This window comes from Macaca fascicularis, chromosome 12 (assembly GCF_037993035.2).
Source record: "Macaca fascicularis isolate 582-1 chromosome 12, T2T-MFA8v1.1".
Classification (NCBI taxonomy): Eukaryota; Metazoa; Chordata; class Mammalia; order Primates; family Cercopithecidae; genus Macaca; species Macaca fascicularis.
The window spans coordinates 109,231,910-109,250,538 of NC_088386.1; the positions used below are offsets into that span (position 1 = coordinate 109,231,910).

Sequence of the window (18,629 nt, forward strand, 5' to 3'; positions counted from 1 at the left end):
GATATTACTATATGCATACCCCTTCTCATATACAATGGGAACAAAAGGTAGTGTGACCTTCACAAGATTGTTTACATAATTGCATAAAATTGTATATATAAGTTGTTTAGAATAGTGCACATTATGTGGTAAAACATCAATGAGGCTTGAATGTTAGTTATTGTTTTTAATATCAGGTTGACAACCCTGGAATTTGAAGGGGAAAATATAATAAAAGAGAATCAGAAGTAAATATTTTCCCTTAATCTCAGCAAGCTGTAATTGTTGCCTTTCCTCTAGACTTCAGCATCCTAGATGCTGTGGGACTCTAGCTTATAGCACCTTCAGGGAGGACAGGCAGTTTGGATACCCAGGTCTCTCAAGTACTTCCATGTAACATGGGGTTATGGAACATTTTTTAACGTTATCGTGGGAGTTATTTTGAGGATTTTCTCCTTTGTCTAGAACTGGTATTGAATAGAAAAAATTAGTCAGAAAATAAAATAAAATAAATGCCAGCCATTTTCTTCCCTGCCTTTATAATCTCAGGATTTCTTAAGAGAGACTTGACATTGAAATCATCCAGATATTTCTTTGTTCATCGTCTTTTCTCTGTTATAAATCTAGTGTTATAATTTGTAACATTTAGTTGTTTATTTGTGTTAGTGATTATAACCTTCTTAGTTTTTTGCAATCAACTTACTGTTTAGAAATACAAGTGGAAATATGTGTACTTATATATGTATATGTATTATATGTAGAAAAATGTGAGAACTTTTTCTGTCAATTCCCCACTCTCAAATGATTCCATTAAGACTGCTTATTATGTCCATGAGAAGTAGGAGACTAATGTTACAACTATTTTGAATATTACCCTGTGTTTTTCCTTTTTGTCCTTAACATAGGGAAGCGTAGACAATAATATTTTATTAATACAATATTCTCTTTTTTATAATAAAAATATGTATTATCTAGTTTCATGTGGGAAGTTTTGTCATTTCTTATCATTCTGTTCTTCACCATCTTTAACTCTCTTTATAAATACACAAAGCCTAGTGATAACAGGAATTTGGATATATCATAACTGGGCTCTGTAACTGGCTCACCATGTATTTAGTTAACCTTGTAGTAATGCCACTCTGCATTTTTAGGAACGGAATCTTGAGATCACACCTAAAGCATTTGGTATGGTTTGGGTATCATTAATTTAACGAATTTTTTAAAAATACATGCATCATTAAGATCTTGGTTTTCATATTTTTGGTTGCAATCATTTTATACAGATAAACAGTGCAAATATTAAGAATAAATTATATTATCTTGTAGTTGGTCGTAGTCGCGAAAAAGAAAATACACCAGAAGGTCCTACTCAGAAAGGTCTTCGTGAAGCCAGAGAACAAAACAAATGTAAAACAAAGATGAAAGGCAATACAAAGGTATGATATTTGTTTTTGTTTGCATTAAGTCATACTTAACTCTCAGATCTTTAGATCCGTTCACTCATATGGTATCATTATTTTACCGGAAAAGGAATTTAGAGGTTACATATTCCAGGCTACTTGGTTTATACATGGACAGTGGAGGTATCCAAATGTTACTAGTAAGTAGTTAATTCAGGGACACAGGCTTATTAGTAGCAGAGACAGCTCAGTGGATCACTCTGCCACCTATCCCAATGTAATCATGATCATGTCTGCTCACCTGCTAACTTTTCTGCTTGAAATTACCTCTGTCTAAAAGAAATCACTCCCAGGTCATATCTTGTTATTTCTTTTCTCAAAATGTAATGTCAGACTTTACTTAGTCTCTTTAAAGGTAGAATGAAATAGCATTATGCTCCATTTAATGATCTCTTTATATCTTGAGTACCTTCACTTTGTAATCAGACTGGTAGTTTAAATCTTCGCCAGTGATTAAAGAAAATGGTATTAAAAATGGTTGGTCAAAGAGATTGAAAATGAAGAAAATTACATAAAACCTGTTAAGAGTTTAGTTTATTGTTATGAAAATTACATAAAAGTCTAGCTCTGATGGCGTGAACCCGGGAGGCGGAGCTTGCAGTGAGCTGAGATCCGGCCACTGCACTCCAGCCCGGGCGGCAGAGACTCCGTCTCAAAAAAAAAACAAAAAAAAACCAAAAAAAAGTCTAGCTCTGGTAATGATTTTTCTTGTAAGGCAGTTGTTACCTTAGAGTTCTAAAATATCTGGCACTTATTTTAAAATAAAAATATTTACAATTGTAATAGCTTTTTAGTAATTCTAGAAGAAGAATAGATTTGTATGAATTCAAATAATAGCATTAACTTAGGTAATGCCAATAATATTTTTTTCTCTCTAAAACATGCATTGGATTCTGGTATTGTATAAAATATTTGAATAAAATAAAGTCTAATCACTTTTTGGTTATAATAAGCTTTTTATTATAATCTTGTACTTTTTCAGATTAGTGTTTTGTTGTTTTTCTGTCATCATAATTATAGATTATGGTATGTGAGGTAGACTCACATCAGATTTAAGGATTTTTGGAATGATGGAGGTGATTGTCACCAGAAACATTTTCATCTTCTAACGGTATAAGTATTCTCTTTCAGGTAGTAAGTCACATTAAGAAGTGATTTGTTGATTCATTCACTCAGTGTTACGGCTTGTAAGAGTTTAGATTAGTAATGCAAGGTTGACCGTCTATGTGACAAAAAGCTACTAAAATGTAGGAAAAGTACATTGCATATTTATGCATAGTATGTTATTTTATGGGTGTTGCATTCTGATATTTAATGTAATACCTACAGCGTGATAGAAAATACAGGTCATATTAAAGAGCTAAAGTATAAAATAAAGTGAATCCTTCTCACCTTCATTGAGTAATCATTTTTAGTAATATTTCTTTTAATTTTCTTGTAGTTATTATTATAACAAATGGCTGAGTTCTGTTTCTATTTTTTAATAATTCACTTCACATGATATCTATTGACTCCGCTGTGACAAAGAGGCATTTAGAGCATTTTACTGACTTGATTTGAGTTACATTATTATGCATGTTGTCATAATTGATAACATTTACATTTGTTCTGTAGTCTTAATTCTATTTTCTATGCTTTGTCTGAAAATTAATACTAACATTTAATCCCATAAACAGCTTTTAAATGGATTATGTTTAAGTAAATGTGATTTATTGCAGACATTGCAAATCTAACAAGAATTGCAGAGGAGGAAGGAGAATACCTGAAATGCATAGGACTGTATTTAAAGATTTCTCTTTTAAAAACAGTCACTCTCTTCTACTTCCTTGGCTTACACTCAGCTGCCCCTGTTATGTATTCTCATATTTTCCTTCATAGATTGCTTTTTCTATTTTCCTAGAGTATCTCCTTGAATAATTTTCAAAAAGGGCCAATGGAGACAAATGATCTAAGTTCATACGTCTGAAATATCCTTGTTCTGCGTTACACTGAGTAGATATTTTGCTGGAAATAGAGTTCTAGTTTTAAATTAATTTTTCACCAGAATTTTAAAGGCATTGTTTTAATGTCTTAGAGGATAGCAATAATTGCTGTTGGTCTGATTCTTGTTACTTTGTTGGGAAGTAAAAAATACCATATACAATACAATGTACCAGTAAACTAGTATTTTGAACAACTAGAACAGTGCGGTGTAATCATAACAACAACTTTATTTATGTGACCTACTGACTCTTAAAGCTGCTCAGTGGAGGTAATTCAACCCTTACCCTAGGGTGGTAATTCATTTCAGACTTCATGAAATTATTAGTTAAGTGTGTGTTTACTCTGGTTGCAAAACACAGTCTCAAATCAGTAATTAAGTATGTCCAGCTTTATGTAACACAAAAGCTCCACATTTGACATGAAGTTAAGCTGGGACCTTCTTTGGGCTAGACATTTGCAGTGTGGAAGGGGTTGTAATGGTGGTGGTGTGTGGCCATTCGTAAATCTTTTCCTCTTATTTTTTCCCTAGTTTGCTAACTGGGAAGGTTGAAGGTGCAAGGAGTGAGAAATTAAAGACGAATGGAAGAGTTGTTACTTGACTTGAGATACCTTATGATAGCTTAGAGTTTTTTGAACTTGGCAAAATCAGAAAGCTTTTATCCTGATGAGTACTGTATTAGTCAGGGCTCTCCAGAGGGATAGAACTAATAGGAGATACATATATGTGTGTGTGTGTATATATATATATATATAGAGGGATAGAACTAATAAGATATGTATATGGGGAGTTTATTAAGTATTAACTCACACGATCACAAGGTCCCACAATAGGCTGTCTGCAAACCGAGGAGCATGGAGAACCAGTCTGAGTCCCAAAACTGAAGAACTTGGAGTCTGATACTAGAGGGCAGGAAGAATCCGGCATGGAGAAAGATGTAGGCTGGGAGGCTAGGCCAGTCTGGTCTTTTCACATTTTTTCTGTCTGCTTTATATTCTAGCTGCACTAGGAGCTGATTAGATGGTGCCCGCCCAGATTAAGGGTGGGTCTGTCTTTCCCAGCCCACTCACTCAAATGTTAATCTCCTTTGGCAACACCCTCACAGACACACCCAGGATCAATACTTTGCATCCTTCAATTCAATCAAGTTGACAGTATTAACCATCACAAGTCCCCCGCTTGTCAACTTGAACCCGTACAGATCTGCTGAGATCATACATAATCTTCAAATAAAGACAATAATAAGGTCATAATCATGCCTAACATAACACAACTATCCTTCATATAACCAGAAATGCATCAGTTCCCAACTCAAGTACTATTACATAAAGTTAAAAATACTTAAATGCTGATGTGAAGTCAGTAAATCTTATGTGATAAGGGAAAAAGGAAATAAAATGAAGGTATATTCTTAATGCAGTGTATACATGCACAATCATGGTTTTAACAAAAGAAGGAGGGAATACCCATGACAATTACAGTCCTCGTTTCTGCAGCTGGTCATGTGGTCGTAGCTGGTATTGATTACTACCTTGTTCTAACCTGTATTCCCTTTGCCTTCAGCAAGTACCTCAGCAGGTTGTATATTTTTCCTGGTGGAGTGACCCAAATCTTCATCCTCGAAGGATCTGAGCCATATGCAGTCCTGCCCAGATTGGGCTGTTGTAATTTCCCATTGACCATAATCACAGGGCATGACAATACTAAGAGACACCCTAACAGATCTCCTGTATTCATGCATACTCTTTGCTACCTCCATTGTGGAGTAGTAGACTGATTTCATCTTGATAGTCTGGGCCAATCACCCCAGCCAACACTGTAACTCCCTTCTTAGCCTGTTGACTTAAAGGTAGGAGGAGCCCAAAGTGTCTAGGTGGCAATCTTAACTTCCAGTTTAATGGAATACACACAGACACACACACACACGTGTATCTCCTATTAGTTCTATCCCTCTGGAGAGCCCTGACCAATACAGTGCTCATCAGGATAAAAGCTTTCTGATTTTGCCAAGTTCAAAAAACTCTAAGCTATCATAAGGTATCTCAAGTCAAGTAACAACTCTTCCATTCGTCTTTAATTTCTCACTCCTTGCACCTTCAACCATTGTTGTGTCTCCTGGTGGCAGCGTTCTTCCCTCTGGAACTAAGACCTATAGACCAGCAGAATCTAATGTTGTGTGAACAGGAAGCAAGAATTTTGGTAGTGCAACCCCTTCTGCACTGCATCACTAGGGGTGATGGTGAGTGGTGCCACTTCCACTTCCACCCCTTGATTCCTGGACCCATGAATCCTGGCTATGGGAGAAACAGTACCATATATTGAATGCTGATTCAGAGCATACACACCTTCTGGAGAACTTTGCCTCAGCCCAGCAAAGTATCGTCACCTAGTTGGTGTTGTAATTGTGACTTCAAAAGGCCATTCTACGGTTTTATCAATCCAGCTGCTTCAGGATGATGGGGAAACATGGTAAGACCAGTAGATTCCAGGAGCGTGAGCCCACTGCTGCCCTACTTTAGCTGTAAAGTGAGTGCTTTGGTCAGAGGCAATGCTGTGTGGAACACCATGATGGTGGATTAGGCATTCCGTGAGTCCATGGATGATGGTCTTGGCAGAAGCATTGCGTTTAGGATAGGCTAACCCATATCCAGAGTAAGTGTCTATTCCAGTAAGGACAAACCTCTGCCCTTTCCATGATGGAAGAGGTCCAGTATAATCCATCTGCCATCAGGTAGCTGGCTGATCACTCTGAGGAATGGTGCCATATTGAGGGCTCAGTGTTGGTCTCTGCTGCTGGCAAATTGGGCACTCAGCAGTAGCCATAGCCAGGTCAGTGCCATGGTGAGTGAAAGTCCATGTTCCTGGGCCCATGTGTAACCTCCATCCCTGCCACCATGGCCACTTTATTCATGGGCCCATTGGTGATGACAGGGGTGGCTGGGGAAAGAGGCTGAGTGGTGTCCACAGAATGGGTCATCCTATCCACTTGATTATTAAAATTCTCCTCAGCTGAGGTCATCAGTTGGTGAGCACTCACATAGGATACAAATATCTTCACAGTTTTTGACCACTCAGAGAGGTCCATCCACATACCTCTTTCCTAAATTTCTTTGTCACCAGTTTTACAATCGTGCTTCTTTTAAGTCCCTGACCATCCAGCCAAACCATTGGCTACAGCCATAAATCAGCATATAATCACACATCTGACCATTTCTCCTTCCATGCAAAGTACATAACCAGATGCACTGCTCTAAGTTCTGCCCACTGGGAAGATATCCCTTCATCACTGTCTTTCAGGGATGTCCTAGAAAGGGGCTGTGGTGCTACAGCTGTCAACTTTTGGGTGGTGCCTGCATATTGTGCAGAACCATCTGTGAACCAGACCCTAGTCTTCTCTTCCTCTATGACCTGATCATAGGTAACTCCCCATGATGCCATTGGTGTAAGCTCGGAGACAGAAGGCAGGATGACAGGAATGGAGACCATGGACATTTGAGCCACTTCCTCATGTAACTTACTTGTGCCTTTGGGACCTGCTTGAGCCCAATCACACATATACCACTTTCATATGATGATGGAATGCTGCTGTGCATGACCTAGTTTATGGCTAGATGTGTCAGAAAGCACTCAGTTTATCATGGGCAGTTCAGGTCACATGGTGACTTGATGACCCATAGTCAGACGTTCAGTTTCCACCAAAGTCCAGTAACAGGCTAAGAGCTGTCTCTCAAAAGGAGAGTAGTTATCTGCAGAAGATGGCAGGGCCTTGCTCCATAATCCTAGAGGCCTCCGCTGTGATTCACCTATGGAGGCAGCATTGGATCTGCTGAGTCATACGGCCCCAGTGGTAGAGCAGCTTGCACAGCAGCCTGGAACTGTTTCAAGCATTCTCCTGTTCTGGACCCCACTCAAAACTGGCAGCCCTTTGGGTCACTCGATAAATGGGCCAGAGTAACATACCCAAATGAGGAATGTGGTTGCCTACAAAATCCAAATAGGCCCACTAGGCATTGTGCCTCTTTCCTGGTTGGAGGAGGGGCCAAATGCAGCAACTTATCCTTCACCTTAGAAGGAATATTTCAACAGGCCCCACACCACTGGACCACTAGAAATTTCACTGAGGTAGAAGATCCCTGAATTTTAGCTGGATTTATTTCCTGTCCTCTGTCATGCAGATGTTTCACCAATAAGTCCAGTGTGTTTGCTACTTCTTGCTCACTGGATCCAATCAGCATAATGTCATCAATATAATGGGCTAGTGTGATATCTTGTGGAAGTGAAAAAGTGATCAAGGTCTCTCCGAATAAGATTATGACACAAAGCCAGAGAATTGATATACTCCTCAGGTAGGACAGTAAAGGTATATTGCTGGCCTTGCCAGCAGATAGCAAATTGCTTCTGGTGGGCCTTATGGACAGGAATGGAGAAAAAGGCATTTGCCAAGTCAGTGGCTGCATACCAGGTACCAGATGTGTTAATTTTCTCAAGCAATGAAACCACACCTGGTACAGCAGCTACAAGTGGAGTCACCACTTGGTTAAGCTTTTGATAACACACTGTCATTCTCTAAAATCCATCTGTATCCGGGGAAAACTCCATTCCCAATATTCAATGTGGGTTCTTTTCTATTTCCCTAAGCACTGGCTGGTCTGAGAAATAAAGGGAAAGAGTACAAAAGAGAGAAATTTTAAAGCTAGGTGTCCGGGGGAGACATCACATGTTGGCAGGTTCTGTGTGCTCTCTGAGCCGTAAAACCAGCAAGTTTTTATTAGTAATTTTCAAAAGGGGAGGGAGTGCACGAATAGGGTGTGCATCACAGAGATCACATACTTCACAAGGTAATAAAATATCACAAAGCAAATGGAGGCAGGGTGAGATCACAGGACCACAGGACGGGGCGAAATTAAAATTGCTAATGAAGTTTCGGGCACTCATTGTCATTTATAACATCTTATCAGGAGACAGGATTTGAGAGCAGACAACCTGTCTGACCAAAATTTATTAGGCAGGAATTTCATCGTCCAAATAAGCCTGTGAGCGCTACAGGAGACTGGGGCTTATTTCATACCTTCGGCTTCGACCATAAAAGACAGCCACCCCCAAAGGGACCATTTAGAGACCTACCCTCAGGTGCACATTCTCTTTCTCAGGGATGTTCCTTGCTGAGAAAAAGAATTCAGCGATATTTCTCCTATTTGCTTTTGAAAGATGAGAAATATGGCTCTGTTCCGCCCGACTCACTGGCAGTCAGAGTTTAAGGTTGTCTCTCTTGTTCCCTGAACGTTGTTGTTATCCTGTTCTTTTATCAAGGTGCCCAGATTTCATATTGTTCAAACACACATGCTCTACAAACAATATGTGCAGTTAACGCACTCATCACAGGGTCCTGAGGCAATGTACATCCTCCTCAGTTTATGAAGATGACAGAATTAAGAGATTAAGTAAAGACAGGCATAGGAAATCACAAGGGCATTGACTGGGGAAGGGATAAGTGTTCATGAAATCTTCACAATTTATGTTCAGAGATTGCAGTAAAGACAGGCATAAGAAATTATAAAAAGCATTAATTTGGGGAACTAATAAATGTCCATGAAATCTTCACAATTTTTGTTCTTCTGCCACGGCTTCAACCGGTCCCTCCATTCAGGGTCCCTGACTTCCCACAACCCATCTGTCTTCTGTATAGGCCTTATGGGAAAGTTGAACAGGAATGTGGTGGGAATCACCACCACCCCTGTGTCTTTCAAGTCCTTGATGGTGGCACTAATCTCCCCAGTCCCTCCAGGGATATGATATTGTTTTTGATTTACTATTTTTCTATGTAGAGGCAACTGTAATGGCTTCCTTTTGGCTTTTCCCACCATAATAACCCTCACTCTACCAGTCAGGGAGCCAATGTAGGGGTACTGCCAGCTGCTAAGTATGTCTATGCCAATTATGCATTCAGGCACTGGGGAAATAACCACAGGATGAGCTCAGGGACCCACTGGACCCACTGAAAGTCAGACCTGAGCTAAAACTCTATTCCTTTTTTTTTCCTTTTTTTTGTTTTTGAGATGAAGTCTCACTTTGTCACCCAGGCTGGAGTACAGTGACACAGTCTCAGCTCACTGGAATCTCTGCCTCCTTGGTTCAAGTAAGTCTCCTGCATCAGCCTCCTGAATAGCTGTGACTACAGACATGTGCCACCACACCCTTATAACTGTATTTTTAGTAGAGATGGGGTTTTGCCATGTTGGCCATGCTGGTCTCAAACTCCTGACCTCAGGTGATCCACCTGCCTTGGCCTCCCAAAGTGCTGGTACTACAGGTATGCACCACCGCACCTAGCCTAAGACTCTATGAATTACCTGACTTCCATAAGCCCCTACTTTAACTGGAGGAACACTATGACGTTTTGGGTTTCCTGGAATCAACATCAGTTCAGAGTCAGTGTCCAGTAGTCCCTGAAATGTCTCATCATTTCCCTTTCCCGAATGCACAGTCATACTATAAGAAGCTGGAGGTCTTCTTGGGGAAGGATGGGAGAAAGATTAACAGCATAAATTATCAATAACATAGTGGGATCCTTCCTCAAGGGGACATGGCCTCCCCTTCATTCAAGGGATTCTGGGTTCATAAACTGGCTCAAGTCTGGAAATTGATTGATTCTCTGTTTTTATAATTCAAATTAGTCTTTTGTCTATTCGACCTAGAAGTTTTCCACTTGTATTTATTAAGTAGCAATGCAGAAGGCTTCCTATCAGTTTCACTTCTAGGAACACCGTGATTAATTAGCCAATGCCAGAGCTCTACACTAGTCAGACTATTCTGATTGCTGATTTGCCTCAGCTGTCTATTACAGCAGCTCTGCCCACCTTGTGTTTGATGGTTGAATGCTGCCACTTGGTCCCTGCCACCATGGAATCCAATTATTCCCATTGTATTTAAATTTTGTTGTTGAGTGACTTCAGTTCCCACTGTTAGTTCTGACATACAGAGAAGAGCAATTACAAGGCTCTTCAAAGATGCAGATGCTGCCCTCACAAATCTATTTTGCAAGGCATTGATCAAAGGCATATCTTCTATATCTTCTGAACCCTCCCAGCCATAATGAGTAGGTCTAAAGTGACTAATCCTCTCCACCATCCCAATCTCCCTAAGCCTTTGGATCCCTTCCTCTACATTAAACCAGAGGAGGTCAGGCATTTCCAGCTTGCTCACAGTGGGCCATCTTTTAATTCATATTTCAGCTAACCAAGCAAATAAACTATTAGAACCCTTTTTAACTCCGTAAGCTTCAACATTAAATGCAGAACCCCCACTTAGTCATCCCAAATCAATAAATTCAACCTGATCCAACTCTATGTTCCTTCCACCATTATCCCACAACCTTAATATCCATTCCCATGTCTGTTCTCCAGATTTCTGTTTATATAAATTAGAAAACTCAAGTAGTTCTTTCTGAATGTAGCGCATCTCTACATGGGTCACACTCTGAAACTCGCCTCTAGGGGCCTGCCGGGACTTTAGTCTATTTATAGGTCTAGAAGCAAACAGGGGTGTTGAGAGTGGCTCCTGAGGAGAATCAACATTATCTTACCTGGCAACTGCCTCAGGGGAAGCCATCACTGTTGCCTCAGGCAGCGTGAGGTTTATCTCCTCAGACAAAAGGTGGAAAGGTGGAAATCAAGTCGATACTCTGTACTAACCCTCACAAGCACTATCGTGAGCTCTTCAGACTTCTCTAAGAACTCCCTTTCCTAAGTGCTAAGCCTCTCTATATTCCCCCTAGTGGTATACCTCATAGCTTCTTTTTACTTGGGTCTCTTTTCCCTTTTAGGCCACCTTCCTGGATATTTTTAAACTTTAGGCCAATATTTCTACTGGTATCACATTCTAGTTCCTGGATCCATTGTTAGAAGGGGATTACAATCATTCCATAAGGTCTTTGTCTTGCTATTAGAGACTACAAATTAGGCACTGATCCACTGTGTTTATTCTAGATATGAAGAGCAAACTTCAGGCTCCCTGGGGGATTTTGTTTGAGGCCCATGCACTGGGTTTTAGAGTCTGAATCTCCTCCTCAAGATTTAGAGGAGTGGGACTTATAGGAGGGCTTTCTCTAAAGAAATCTTTCTCACACATCCTCTCCATGTCCATCCTCTTCACTTGCTTATATTTTTGATATGTGTGTGAAGTTTAAAAGAGTCAACTGTTTTTAGTTAAATTGTTGAAAAAATTTTTGCAGGTGATATAACACTTCTTTTGGAATATAGAAGGCATTGAATCTTTGTGCCTCTATAAAACTTCCAATTTTATCTTTATCCTTCTTTTTTCTTTTTCTTTTAGGTATTTTTATTTTTTTTAGGAATTGTCAAATTTCAGCAGAATGTAGCTAGGTGAAGCTATTAAGTATTTGCTATTGTTTCTCACATAACACATAGGACTTCTCAGTTTAAAGCCTGGTGTGTTCCTTTAGCCAGGGAATTTCTTTTTTAGTATTTATTTGATTTATTGTTTCTTTTCACTCTTTCTGAATCTCCCATTAGATAAATTTAGTTCAACTCTTAATAGATAAATTAATGTTTCATAAACTTTAATTTTCTCCTGTATTTCTATCATTGTTGCTTTGCATTCTGATAGATATCAGCTTTGCCTTCCATGTTAATGTTTAGAATTTGGCTTTATCTAGTTTATCACTATCAATCAATTGAATTTGTTTTTATTTTGAAAATTCTATTACTCATTTCCAAGGTTTATTTCTTACTCTCCAATTACTTCTTTTAGAAGTCTATGTTAATTAATGTAAAAAGTGTACTTATTATTCAAATAATAACTGTCATGAATGTTTTAGAAACAGTAATTAAACTTAAAAATGATTTTCTGTTCCTTGAATTTTCTTCTCTATCTTCTCCAGAGTGTGTTTATTTTCATTATTATCTTTTGTATTGTTTTGTTATTACTTTTTTTCTTCAAATGACTATCAATCCTTGGTTGAGAATTCACATTCATGAATTGGGGACTAGATTAGGTTATATAATTATTTCAGGTTCATAAGTAAAGATATTCAGTTCTGTGTCACAGTCAAACCCCCTACCTAGCATGAGTGTCTTCTCTATTGATGGATGTGTGAGGACTGACTGTGGATTCTATGTTAATGGATGAGACAGTGAGCTGCCAGGTACATTGGAGCAGAGCAGGCAGGGATGCTGGGCAGCATGTAGCACCAATTGTAGCTAACGTAAATAGGGCAGTTGCAGAAATTTAGGGTTGAAACTCATTAGTATATTTTACTGATAACTTTCCTCTCTTATACACTATCTTCATGTCTTACTGCATCCTTCTGGATGGTAAGGTGCCAGATCTTGGTGGTGGACATAGGACAAGCTCTAGTGTTACTGCAGGCTTTACTTTTCTCTCCAGTCCCATCTCACACATGCATATCACACAGGATAGTTTGCCCCCTTTATTTAGAGAGCAGTTTTAGTCCACCTGCAAAAGTGTCATAATGTATCCTTTGTATAAAAGAGAGAAAAGATTGTGAAGAATTATGTTTTCTGCTTTTGCAATTCCATAAGCAGTAATTTAGTGAATTTTTTGATGATTTGCATCTTCATTCAGGCAAAGTCAGGAAAACATCTAGGGTTTCAGACAGAAAACAGAACTACTTTAGGTCTTTTGAACAAAATTGCTTTAATACACTGAAGTGGTTACATCGTTAATAGTAGAACTAAGACACCAAATAGGAGACAGGGAGACAACTAAGATGTCAAATGATGGACAAGGAGACAACTCAGAGCCTGGTAGTAGCAGGGCACTGCCACCATCTTATGTGTTGGAGGCACAGTGGGAGAAAAAGTGTTACCATAATCCAGAAGCTGGGGCCATCTGGTGGGAGTTAGGACTGTTGAGGAAGGGGCTTTCTAGTAGCAAATCAAGCCAAGGAAGACATATGAGTATGAGAGAAGGAATTTCTAACACATAATATTGATTATGTGTTAAATCATTGATTTTATATATGTAACAAAAATATTCATAGCTGAACAGTCTATTTCCAGTCTTGATAAGAAATTGATATGCTTCTTTCTTCTTTTAGTACTCCTTCAATATTTGTCTTTGCTTGGCCAGCACCTTGGCTTATTGGGGTTCTGTACTTGGGAGGTTGTCCCATATCTTCAGTCCTATGAAGAACTCTATGTTCCTTCCACCATTAGAGGGTGTGAGTATTTAGTGCTCCTGACATTGTAGATACCTATAACTTTTCATTGACATTTATCATTTCACATGGAGGTACTACAATGTGGCCCAGGTTTTTTGTTGAGCTCCAGAAGATTCTCTCCAAAACCATCCCTTAGAAGCAAACCAATTTCTACTTGATAATTGAGAGCCAGACTGTCAGAGAGGTCCATGAATCGTTAGATGGAAGACTTAACTTTCAATTTGCTGGTACCTTCCCTGTGTGCCATGGTCTACCCCCATACTCATAAACTAATATGAGATATTTTGACTTAAGTCATGCAATAGCATGGCTTTTGACTTAAGTCATGTAATAGCAGAGCCCAGAATTGTTGGGGCAGAAAGCAAAATCTCTGCAGCTTAGTTCTGAGATATAATAAGGAGAAGAGCTACTTCTACTTCTGTGGACTTTTGGTTTTTATTACTATGCGAGAAAAACATTAGTGGATTAAAAAAAAAAAAACTAACACAGTTAACTGAGTGTTTAATAAGCTATTCCACTTTTCTGTTGGGCCATATGTATCTGGGTGATGTTCTACCCTTAATGTCATGGCTGTTAGACCATTACCACACTTCTTTTACTGCAAAATACCTACTTTGGTAAAAAACACTTAGTCTTTGGTATTATATGACAATGAATAAGAGAATTTGTAAAATCATAGAGCATTGACAGCAGTAAAGGCAAATATTCAATCTGGAATAGTAGCCGCTATTATAGATGATACCATATCAAGTTTACAAAAATCCACATTTATTTTCTAAGACCTGTAAATTTCCCTCTAAAGCCAAACTATCAATTAAGTGGAAATGTGATGGATATTTATCACTGATGTATTTCAAATGCTTTATGGTGGCACTAATTTCTGTAGTTCTCACAGGAGTGTACTTTGCTTTTGGTTTACTCTCTTGGTAGGTGTGAGAAGGTCTAGGGCTTTTATTTGGCCCTTCCTACTGTAGCAGCACTTATTTCTTAAATTGGGAAGCCAGTGAGATTTTACTAATTGACTAATTTATCTATTCCAAGAATACAATCAGAAACCAGGGAAACAATCAAAGAATGGGTCCATAAATCCGCTGGGCTTACTGTAAAATAGACTTATACCACAACACTGTTGATCAGAACGCTATGATAAGCCCTTAATTTAGCTGTTAGATGGTGTTTTGGGGTTTCTAGGAAAGGACATTTATTCAGAGCCAATTTCTAATTATATCTGAAAGGTATGAAGTAAAAGAATTCCCCATGTAAATGACCACTGTTCCTTTAGGGAAGGCTTGGAGGAAGACTTACAATCAGAGTTCTGTAGTGAACCCTTCATGATACAATGAACACATATTTTGTCCAGTGAAAATAAAAAAAACACTGACCCTTCTAAAATGGTCCAACATAATAAGTATGCCAGTAGGTGACTGGCAGGTTTTCCATGGTAGGGTGCCATAACAAGGGTTCCGTGTTGGTTTGTGCTGGACACTCAGCACTGGATGGTAGCTGAATCAACTTTGCTTAGGAGAAGTCCTTGTTACTGATTCCATACATAGTCTTCATCTTTAACACAATGGCTACATGATCCTCTTGAACATACAGTGGGAGAGTCGAGGAAAATAGCCAGTATTCACAGGATAAGGCATATAATCCACCCAATTATTGAAAATCTGTTTTGCAGTGGATTTTTAAAAAATAAGTATACCCATGGGACACAAATATTTCCACACTTCCCTATTGTGAGAGGTGTAGCCACTAACCATCTTCTTAGATCTTATCTCAAAATTTCCAACCTTATTCTTTTATAAACCCCTAACTAGTCAGCCAAACTGTAGCCACTGCCAATAAATAAGTATAGATGTATCCACCATACCATTATGTTTTTAGGCAAAACAGGTGATCAGATATACTACCGAGATTTCTGTTCACCTGAAGGCTTTTCATTCATCACTGTCTTTCAGAGCTCCCATTGGAAGAGTTATAATCCAGTGACTGTCCACTTACAACTGAATTTTGGTGGCACATTGTACAAACCTATATGGAAATCAGGCTAGTTTTTTTTTTAATCCATTCTCTGATAGCTGGTCATGGTGAGTATCTTACAAAGCCGTAGGTATAGTTGAGGGACATATGACATTGAAACAAGAGTGGAAGTTTGGAAGTTTTCTTGCTCATGCAATTTACTTGTGCTTTTCTGATGTTCTCTAGCACAATTTCAATTATAATTCTTCCTTTTTTAAGATTAATTGTTTTTACGTGTCCAGACTCATGACTTTGAGGACCTCCTGGTTTATGATGAGCAATTTAGTTTACTTAGTCACTTGGTGTTTTAAGTCCTCAATATCTATCAGAGCTTATGAACATACTAGGTGTTAACCCTTAATGGAGAATATGTAAGAGTAGTTATCAACAAGGTGGACATGCCTTTTCTCCAGAAGTCTAGAGGTCAGTACTGTGGCCCTTTGTTGGGGCTTGTTATAGGCTTCCTATAGTATCTTCCTATAGTATTTTCTACAGATAGTTTGAGCACCACTGGGTCTTCTGGGCCATAAGGCCCAAGGAGAAGAATTGTCTTATATCCTGGACATGTTGTAAACTTTCTGGAGTCCAAACATCATTTATACTATGTTCTTTATTCAACATGGAGGACAAAAGATACAGTAACTTTGCCTTTTATTTAGAAGCATTATCTTACCATGTTCCAGGCTTCAGAATTTCTTTGGTGTTTATTTCTTCTCTGGCACAAGCATATTGCTAAGACATCTGGGATACTTGCCACTTCCTGCTTATCAGATCCATTTAGGGTGATTTTAGCAATATAGTGGAATATAGAGATGATCAAGATTACTTTAGTTTAACAGAGAATAGGGGAGTTTATATGGCCCTGAGGCAAAGAAGTGGAAAGTTTTCTGCTGTCTTTGTCATGTAAAGGCAACTTGGTTTAGCTACCATCACAGATGGGAGGAGAGAATAAAACATTCACCAAATCAGTAGCCTTAGAACAAGTAGTAGAGGGTATTTTTATCTGCTTCAGTAAAGATACCACATATGGCACATCCCATATGTTCCAGATCTTCACATGATTCTCTCAATCTTGTACCCCATTATTTTCTGATTGAATTCTTAAACAATGTTTGGACAGTAAGATTCCACTCCTGTCTCTCTTGTGTTGGATTTGGCAATCTTCTTTTATAAAAGTAAGCTGACATAGTGCATACTATATGTATAAACACTCTATACATTGTAAAAACATTATGTAAATACAAAGATGTTATTAATGTTGCTGATATTCCTATTATTATAGAAATATATCCCCCAACATGATGCTAAGATTGCAGAGTATTTAGTATCTTGCTGACCCTTCTTGACTTATCTTATAGCTCTACTTGTTCCTGGCCTTCTCATAATGAAGTGCAAAAATAAGCTAAGGTTCTTATAGGTTGTCTTGGATGTCTAAATAAGTTGTTCATTTGTTTTGAATGTTCTAGGTCTTAATCCGTATATATGAAGATTATATGAATCCTCTTGAATGATGATAGACACTCCAATAGAGTGTATGCCACTTGAGTGTATACCAAGTGGTGGATACACTCAGTGGATATAAAGCCTGAATGAATTGCCCCAGAGATTACAAGTTTATAGGACCTTATTCTCCTGGCATTCCAAAACTGTGTCTTCTCTTGACCACATCTGTAGATAGTCAAAATATATGAGACATGAACTACTGTCCTGTTTGCACCAACTAGCTCCTTTTGCCTATAATCATAACATACAAAGCTTATTATTAGTAAACATCATGTTTATCCATTCTGATTAACATAATACAATAAATAGTGATGTTCTACAATGTTTCTAGACAGCATAGTTCCCTTCAGACAATTTTATGACTAGAGTGGAATGTTAACCTTGGCAAGAACATAAACATGTGCTGTTGTCTACCCAACTGAATGCACATTGCTTCTAATCTCACTTTATGAGAAGACACATTTGCCAGATCAATGACTACACACAATGTGCCTCAGTACATGTTAATCTGCTGTTGCAAAGATACCATATCAGGTAGAACAGTTGCAATTTAGGCTGTTACTTGGTTGAGTTTGCAGTATCCTGTCATCCTCCAGGATCTTTGTTTATTATAGAAACTAGACTAGGGAATTATATGGAAATATGAGCACATCCACATCTACATCCTTTGTTTAAGTCTGTGCCATTGTCCACCACCCTTCCCAATATGCAATATTATGTTTGATTAGCTTGACAGGGAAAGGAGCAGTTTTCAAGTCTCCTACTTGGCATTTCCCGCCATAGTATCATGTATCCCACAGGTCAAGAATTAATGTGGAAATTCTGCAAAATACCAAGTATGTCCTTTCAACTTGTTTGGAATCTGTTAAATGACCATCAGATGGGTTCATGGATTCCATCTTATTATGAGCCAGACCTGGGCAAGCTATATTTATTACTTAGTCCCAGTATGCCTCAGCCTCAACTCTAAGGTGGTGAGGGGTGGAGGGTGAGAGTTATAAAACTATGAGTCCCTGAGTATCAATGCCATGCTAGACCCTGTGTCAACAGTTTCACAATGTCTGGGTCTTTCTTTTTCTCCACTGTATTGTTACCTAAGCCTTTGGAGAAGAAATGGAGGGATCATTGTATGTACTTGCTGTGGTGTAGGAGGATCCTTTTTCATACAGACTGAACTTCTGCCATCAGTAAGTTCAGTGTGTGAAAACTGGCTAAGGTCTGGAAACCAGGCAAGAGATAGTGACTTTTTACAAGGTGGCTGCTCTCAGTATCCTGATTATCCACCCTGTTTCTTCTGGTAGTACAGAATGAACATTACCATTGTTAGCTTCCCATCTTTCAACCCTCTAAAGAGTCTGTGTTCTATTGACTATCTTCCTAGTTTTCTATTGTTCAGGATATCCTGATAGCCCTTACCACCTTGCTGTTCTTTTCCATAATTGTGCCCACCTTACTTTTGGCATTTAGGTGCTTCTGGCTGGCCTCT

The 18,629-nt window shown here is 38.7% G+C and overlaps 1 protein-coding gene across 6 annotated transcripts in view; it reads left to right on the forward strand.

Annotated features, from left to right (window-relative positions):
- SPAG16 (sperm associated antigen 16) overlaps window positions 1-18,629 on the forward strand; it is a 1,157,251-nt gene that overhangs the window by 85,306 nt on the left and 1,053,316 nt on the right. For all 6 annotated transcript variants that reach the window (XM_065526049.2, XM_045368377.3, XM_045368378.3 and 3 more), the window contains one exon: window positions 1,306-1,415. In XM_065526049.2, the coding sequence (XP_065382121.1) occupies window positions 1,306-1,415 (110 nt within the window). The remainder of the gene's footprint in view (window positions 1-1,305; window positions 1,416-18,629) is intronic.